Source organism: Panthera leo, chromosome B3 (assembly GCF_018350215.1).
Source record: "Panthera leo isolate Ple1 chromosome B3, P.leo_Ple1_pat1.1, whole genome shotgun sequence".
NCBI lineage: Eukaryota > Metazoa > Chordata > Mammalia > Carnivora > Felidae > Panthera > Panthera leo.
Window position 1 is genome coordinate 52,409,790 of NC_056684.1, and position 8,464 is coordinate 52,418,253.

The window sequence follows — 8,464 nt, forward strand, 5'->3', positions numbered from 1 at the left end:
AGAGCTGCGAAATATTTGATTTCAGTTCACTGACATTATACAAGCAGTTGTTTTGTGGAATGGTTATAACATTGCCACATAGCATTATGGATTAATTTACGTGGAGTATAAGACATAACCTTTACTGTGTAATATAGTATAACCTATATCTTCATTTTCAACATAGAGTTGATTTATATATTTTAACTTGATATTTTGTGAGTATATATTTTATGTGGGTTAAATGTGTCACATACTCCAAATCTTCTCTGGCATCAAGTGAGGTATTACTTATATACAGATTGTATTAATTATATACAAATACAGGTGGACACATACATTCATGCACATGCATATATACACATATCCATAACATATGCATATGAATTCACATATACATACCACTTTCTCTGGTATTTTTCCAGCCTGACTTTCAGTCACGCTTATGGGTTTATTGGGTTCCTCCTCATAAGTGTTGGCTTCCTTTGAGATCAGTTTTTGTAAAACCTCTGCTACTTCATCTTCTAGTGTGTGTGCCTGGCTTTCTGTGATCTGTTAAAAAGTAGAAACATATGTAACTATTATTCTCATATTTATGATTAAAAAATCTAGACTAAACTCTGAACTTGAACACATTTTTACGCAATGAGAGAATCTTCTGGTCCCTCTTTCTAGATAGCCCTTGTTTATGCCTCTGTTTGTTGTTGGACATTCCCCAGAACTCCTGGGAAAAAGTGCCTTTGGGCCATGCAAGTGATTAGCCTGTCTGTTGGAATCTATGGAACACTTATTTCTCAACCGTCAGCTACAAGTCATGACTAGGGAACCTCTGAAACAGGCACATTTAGGACCTTAGTAAAGCCTGTTAGGGCTGTATAAGGGCTGGGAGCCTGGCTGGGAGAGGATCAAATTGAATTGCTTACAGTTTCCCAAACATGGCATGCCTTTGTTCCTGTTATTCTCTTCTCATAATTCACGTATATTTTACTGCTGCTGGTTAAATCCTAATGATCCTTTTTTTTAAATGTTTTATTTATTTTTGAGAGAGAGGGAGCACAAGTAGGGGAAGGGCAGAGAGAGTGGAAGACAGAGGATCTGAAGTGAGTTCCATGCTTATCAGTAGGGAGCCTGATGCGGGGCTCGATACCATGAACCATGAGATCATGACTGGAGCTGAAGTCAGTTGCTCAATTGACTGAGCCACCCAGGAGCTGCCTAACTGTTTTAAGCTGACTTTAAACAGTTCCTTCTCTGAAGTTCTTCTTTATTGCCGAATTGGATATGGCCCATCCTCTGGCATGCTGAACTGCTTTTATGGTTTTGATGCAGCTTGCATTGTGGACGTGTGCGTATTTGTGTGGCTCTTCTGGTAGACTATAAATTCCTAGAGGGAAAGAATGTTGTCATATTTGTCCTCAAAACCTACAGTGCCTAATATAAAGTAGATGTATTATAAACACTTGGCTACAACTCAGATCATGTGGCTTGGCTTCTTAGTAAATTCCAAACTGTACTAAGAAATGGGTTTATTCTTATGCATGACTTACTAGGCCAAGATTCAACAGTTTAGAAACAATCTTGTCAAATACTCCTCTGTCATTTTCCTCATAAATCCTGGTAGCAATTTTCTGGACAATGTCTTCAGCAGTTAAAGGAGTTCCATCTAGTTGATGAAGGCCATCTGGATCATCTAGACAGAGCAATCACAGTTTCACATTATAGTTATCATAGGCCTATTTCAGGATCATACTATACTTACAATCTATACCTTGTTCTTGTACACTTAGATATATTTGGAATGTATTTATGATACTGCTTCATTCACATAAATTGTTGGTTTGAAATATAATTTTGCTTAAAGTTAAGAACCTATGATGATAATGGAAATTCTGAAATCTTCTTACGTGACTGTAAGAAAAAGGAAGATCTGAAGACACCACAAAAGGCCTCTCTATTTTTTATTCTAATAATACAAACAAGATTACACTTTAAAATTTTACAGTATGCCACATTTGTATAGTATGCTATATTGTTCAAAACACTCTTCTACATATTATATAATTTGATATTCCATTTCCACACAAGGAGTAGACTGGTAACATCCACATGTGTATTTCTTCTGCTGGCAAATTCCTGGGCTGATGGTGGGGGAACCTGCCTCACACCCAGAATCAGAGAGGATGTATTGAAGATTTTATGACTTATCTGGAATAAATATTTACTTCTAACTGAACATGTGTCAGAACTCCTTTATGGAAGACAGCTTAATGTGATAAGCCCCTTACTCCAGAGAATAGGGAACTTACTTTATGTGTATGAAATTTAAACTTTTAAAATGAGACAACAGATTTGAACAAAGCAATATGTAAATCTATGTAAATCTCTGCAGAGATGTTTGCAAATACGTATCCTTAGCTTTCCTGGGAATACACCAGCAACATTACTTCAGAGTACAGCAAGAGCCCATCCTGAGGAAGGACACAGTAGGGTTGGTGGCATATCCAAGAGAACTCTTGGGGAATCCGTTTGTCTTTTGTAACCTACACCACATCAAGCAATATGTTAATATGTGCAAGTTTACAAGGCACTTAACTCCTCCTGTCACCTCTAGCAGATCTGAAAGATCAGAATTTTAACCCATGATACCACTGTTACCTCTATATCCTTGGATGACTGTAAAGGGAGATAATAGGATTATCTGTTTCATGGGATTCTTATGCAGATCAGATGAAATAAGATGTAAATGTTCCTTTAAACTGCCAAGTACCATATGAAAGCTAATGTGCAGTATTATATGAAAGCTAAATGTCATTATATATAGTGGATTTGTACATGAAAAAAAGTAACTACGATTATCTTCTAGAGAAATGGAAATTGAGTCTCTGGTCAAATTCTGCCCCAATAATTCTGATCATATTTACTCAAAGAAAGAAGAGCCTAATATTTCTAATCTGATCCTGTCCTTTTCTTCCATGGCTTTGGGGATTCAGACAAGGAGTTTCTCTCATGACCTTTCTTCTAGAATCTATACACCTGAAGATATATGCTGCCTTAGGCAGAACAGTTTCTTGTTGTTTGAAAAGAAGCTTAGGAAACTGAGTAGGGTGATTATAGACGGAGAACTGGAAGTTTCCTGGTAGTAGATTATTGCTGAACTGTCAACCAATCCATTAGCTATGAGCCCTTTGAGCCCTGTGTACCAGAGTGACTAATAAGCAGAAAAGACCCTAAGAAAAAAAAACCCATAAGATCAGTTCCCCTCCAGACTGACTGAAAATTGGGTTCATTATCCATTTTTTTCAGGAGCAGAGATTATTATTTAGGTCTGATGCTTCCATTTGTGGGTTGTAAGACTGACTCTAGGGATTAATGTGAAGCAGAAACTGCCCAAGGTCTGTGCAGAGGTGGAAAAATTTATTTCCCTTCCCACTTAATCCCTTAGGATCTGAAAAAAAGGAAGCATACTGTTTCCCTGCTGGAGCTGGAAAATAACTGAGATGACTGTTTTTCAGTTCATTTACTTCATAACAGGGAGAACATAAGCAACACTCTGAAGAAACAGCCTCTTCGCTTTGCTGCACTGCTGCATTCTCTTGAGCCAGGAACTTAGGACTCCACTAGCAGAACTTTGCTAGATGGGGTTAAGAGTTGACCACTTGGGCATTGCTCTTTACTTTCCATTGATTTTCCCTGGCTTCTCTAAAATGGACAGAATTACTCAGAGTGACTTCTTTTTTCTCATCAAGGAGTATTTTACCCTCCTACATATACCCTCAGAGGGAAGCCAAACATGAGTTCAATGTTCATAACTTTTTTAAAGCAGCTACAACATCCTAAGTGGGTGTGAAAGGGCCATCTTCCAAGTCATCATCTTCCCAGTTACTCTTTTAATCCTTGGCATCTATTATGGCACTTGGCATTCATTTGTCCAGTACATTTTTATTAAAGTCTTAATATGGGCCAGAACTGGAAACACACTGATAAATAGTTTAGGCATGATACCTAACTACACAGAGCTAACTGTCTAGTTCAAGTCTGAAACATAGCAATTGCTCAATGAATGTCTGTTTGGTGAATGCACTCAGGAGCCCTGAAACACTGCTTTATAAAAGAAATTTGGAAAAATCCTGAATCACATATACTGTAGAAAACACAGAAAAGGAGAAGTGATGGGCCCTACAAGCCCATCTGGAGGTTTCCTAAAAGTGTGAAAGTACCCTGCAGAAGTTCGGCTTCCTTACTCTCCCTTCTAGGATGTAAGTCTACATGACTCTGAGGTTCCAGTTAACTTGGTGTTCCCAAACCCACCTGGTTCCAGGATTCCCAAGGTATGAGAGGAGACCAGTAATTCACTCATAGAGCCCACTCTCTCCAACAATCTTCTCTGTAATTTCAGGTGGACTTGAATGACTCCTAGGGTAAACCTAGAGCTGTCAGGGCTAGTATTTCGTAGTTATAAACCCATTTGGGATGGTAATAAAATGTTGAACTATTTAAAATAAGTTACTCAGGTTAGTGGTTGGATCACAAACAGATCTATGCCTCTGCCTGCATATACAACCAGTTTGACCAAAAAAAAAAAAATGTAGTCAAACATTAGACTAATTAAAATTTTTTTTTTTAAATCAAATGGTCAGTTCAGTCAAAGTGGTTGAAACTATTTTATATGAAGCTATACCCAGTGTCTATTTCTAGTCTAAATATTTTAGGTTAAAAGTAGAATTCAAAAGAAATTTCCTTGAGTAGTATGCTATATGAAATGTTTCAAAATACAAACCATCTCCCTTATCCCATTCATATACAAAACAATTCTGAATTTTCCTCAGCCTGTGATATCCAATGAAAGTCAAATTTAATTGATAGTTGTGTTCTGGTGGAGATAACCAGCATAATGCTCTTGTGACCATGGAACATTAAAGAAAATCTGTAGTCACTCTTAAGCAGTGATTCTCAGCACAGAAAACACACTCTCTTCATCAATGCTTAGGTACAATAGTTCACTTATTCCCTTGTATATATTATTTTATTTGTTCATTCATTCATTTACTCATCTATTCATGCAGTGAATTCGTAAGCATTCAGACACTGGAGCTACAATGTTTCTGTACTAGTGAAGTTTTCAGTTTAATTAAGGAGGAAGGCAGAAATCATAAGTAGACACACTTAGGAACGTAAAATTACAAATTGCATTAAGTGTCATGTGTGAAAGGAACAGTTTTCTATCAGATCATGTGTATTGGATGAACACAGGAACCTGTCCTTGCAGGACCATGGAGGCCACAGTAAGGCTTTTGGTTTTTATCCCAAGAGAAATGGGAATCTACTAATGGGTTTTATGCAAGAGTATCAAGCTCATACTTGTATGTTGAAAAGATTACTCTGGCTGCTATGAGTTGGAGAAGGGCAGAGTGGATGCTGGAAGGTCCATGAGAAGATTTTGCTGTAGTTCAAGTGAGACATGATTAGAGTTTGGATAAGGTGATCAAGCATGGTGATCTTGGTGGTGATCAAGGTTAGAGGGATAAAACCCTACTATATATATTATATAATATATATACATTATATAATATAGATCATTTATATGTATGATATGTATGGTGTGTGTGTGTGTGTGTGTGTGTGTGTGTATGTGTGTGTGTGTATAAAGTACTGGTTGCCTGCTGGAGCTGGAAAACAACTGAGATGACTGTTTTTCAGTCATATATGCAGTATATGAAGTCTGATATATACATACATATATATGAAGTCTGGGCTAATGTTAGGAGACATCAGGCTATGGATGGTGATTAAGGCCATGAAAAGGTTAGAATGACCTATGGAGAAAGATATGACTAGGAAGAGAACATTGAGAAGAAAATAATGATATTTCACCTTTTCTGGGGAATATTTTTTGATTTAATTAGTTGAGAATTAAAGATTTTTTTCTTTGTACTCATAGTTAAAATAAATTGGAATGTTAAAATGAATTTAATAGCATAAAATATAGACAGCAGATTTAAATTGATTTCAAAGCATCAGTAAAGGAAACTTAAAAAGAGAAACTAAAATTTGGGCTTCTGTGGAGCTTAGGCCTCACAGAAAAAACTGGGCTTTCTCTTCATTTTGGTCCTGACTAATAAAGGACAATGAATGTATAATGGCTGTTTTTAAAACGTAGGACTTTCTCCTAACCCACAATGGGAAACTCCAAATTAGAGCAAGCAAATAGGAAGCAAAAGTTCTTTTTCCTCATTTACCTTGAAATTTATGATTCAATCCGCTCTTAGTAGAATCATAATCATCAATCAGTCTTCGATTCTTGGTTGAATCGACATCTTCCACATTCAATTTATTATCATCTGGGGAGCTTCTTATGGATTGTCTTTCTTTCTCAATTTTTTCCTTTTCTGTTATTGCCTTTAGCAGGTTCAAGTTATCAACAAAGGAGTAATTGCTTTCACCTGGCTTGTTTTCTAGAAGAAAAGCCCCCAAGCCCAACACATCCATTTTAGTTAAGATTTTCATAACCTACATTATTTAAATTAATATCAACATAATTTCTTTTTACCTGGAGGGTATGTTTTTTTAATCTTGTCTGCCTCTGCTTCAGCAATCTAGGAAGTAAATTGGAGATAGACCTGATTTTAAATCATTGCTCCCCCACTTATCCAATATGACAGCTAAATGATTCAATCTCTGTGGGATTTAGTTTTCTTATTTGAAAATGTAGATAATAATTTCTGTGTCAAACCACTACCACAAGGATTAAAAGAGATAAAATAAAGGGCAGATGGTCTATAAATATTAATTCCCTCTCCTATAATATTGGTGAGAGATAAATCTCAGATAAATTAAGCAGCCTTACAATAGAATGGATGTGATGTTGAGCTTACTGGGTTATTATACAGTCAGTCTTATGTATTATACAGAATTCTATGTATATAACTGTCAGGATATACAAATTTCCAAAACTATATTTTCAAGATCCTAAGTTCTGTCAATGTATTATTAAGCTCTTGAAATTTGTGAATTCAAAATAGCTAAAATGTTACAGCATAATTACATTAAATACAACTAAAATAAAATGAAATAGCGTTTATAATTTTACTTTTGACCTACCTGTTCATTCAAAGGTCTTTCTGCACTTAATTCGCTATTATGTAGAGGTTTGTCTAGAATCACCAAACACAAATATAAATTTAATTGTGCACTGGAAAGACACACTATGTCTCTTACTACATAAAATCTCCAAAAAAGAAAAACAAATATTAAGATAAATGTTTTTGGATGACTGTGGAACAAAAATATGTATTAACAAAGATAATCAAGATAATACAATAACAATCTTTATCAATGTTGCCTTGCTTATTATCCTGGTGTACTTACTGAGTTAATAAAATTGCACTTTTATTTTTCTGCCCAGAAATCTAACATATAGTTCTAACACTTGGCTCACCAGCTGTTTTCAACTAGATAGAGCATAATTTGGATTGGCATTATTAGCACATTAAAAGCTCTTTTATCATATACTGCACATATCATGAATAAAGTATCGGAGAAAGGTTATAAGACAACTAGAAAAAAAAATAGACAAAAAAACAGGCCACTTTGTAAGGCAGAAAAATCATCCCCCAGCCCCGTTTCAGAATAAGGTATTTCAAAACAACCCATGTTATTACTCTATCATTCAAAAAGTGTAGGGGGAAAAAAATCTGTCTTCCTGCTCTAAATTCGAACTGATTTCTGTCAATATGCACGGATACTGTCTGATCAGAAAACGAGGCAAGGTGATTTACAGTTCACGGGATTATGCCAAGCTTTACCTTTTCGTGGCGAAATAAAAGGGAGATGGGAAGAAAAGTGTCCACGTACCTTGGCTGCCTCCCGGCTTGGGGAAAGCTTGAATTGGGCTGCTTTGGAGCACCAACACCAGAATCCAAGTGCCGGTCCAAAGGAACCCCATTCTTCTACGCTTGGCTTCAGATACAGCCTGGCGCCGGGCTCCCTGAGCTGTGGCTTTTGTTATGAATGAAAAGGAGGAGTAAAAACAGGAAGAGCTAGGAGGGAGGGTGTGGGGAGGGTGAGTGGCAGGGACCCAGCGGCCGGTGGAGCTCCGCGCGGCTGCAGAGTAAAGCGATTAGAAAGGCTCCAGGCGCTCGGGAGTCAGGTCCTCAGGTGGAGGAGAGCGCTGTCCGCCGTGTGGGTGCTGAAGTTCCTGTGACGCGAAGCCGGCCGCGGGTCCGCTAGGGCGTAGCCTTACTCTCTCTCCTTCCTTTAGAGGAAGTGAGGAAGGAAGCGCATGCTCCTTGAGAGCCAGAGGCGGGAAGGGATGGCGTCAGCGACACCAACGCTACTCCAATCCCCCGAGAATGTAAGGGGGGAGGGGAGACTGGCAGGCTAGCGTATTTTCTGTGCCGCAGTCTTACGGGTGCCCCTGCGCTCAGGGTCACCTGGATTGCCATAAGCTTGGACGTCATTGTCGTAACTTCCCAACTAGACGTTACCT

The 8,464-nt window shown here is 37.7% G+C and overlaps 1 protein-coding gene across 1 annotated transcript in view; it reads right to left on the reverse strand.

Moving 5' to 3' along the window:
• Positions 1-8,031, reverse strand: part of SCG3 (secretogranin III) — a 32,966-nt gene extending 24,935 nt beyond the window's left edge. Inside the window, exons 1-6 of the mRNA XM_042940496.1 lie at positions 7,831-8,031; positions 7,078-7,130; positions 6,527-6,572; positions 6,216-6,431; positions 1,527-1,669; positions 382-531 (exon numbers count right to left, since the gene is read on the reverse strand). Of these exons, the coding sequence (XP_042796430.1) occupies positions 382-531; positions 1,527-1,669; positions 6,216-6,431; positions 6,527-6,572; positions 7,078-7,130; positions 7,831-7,921 (699 nt within the window). The 5' untranslated portion in view covers positions 7,922-8,031. The remainder of the gene's footprint in view (positions 1-381; positions 532-1,526; positions 1,670-6,215; positions 6,432-6,526; positions 6,573-7,077; positions 7,131-7,830) is intronic.
• Between the last annotated feature and the right edge of the window lie 433 nt (positions 8,032-8,464).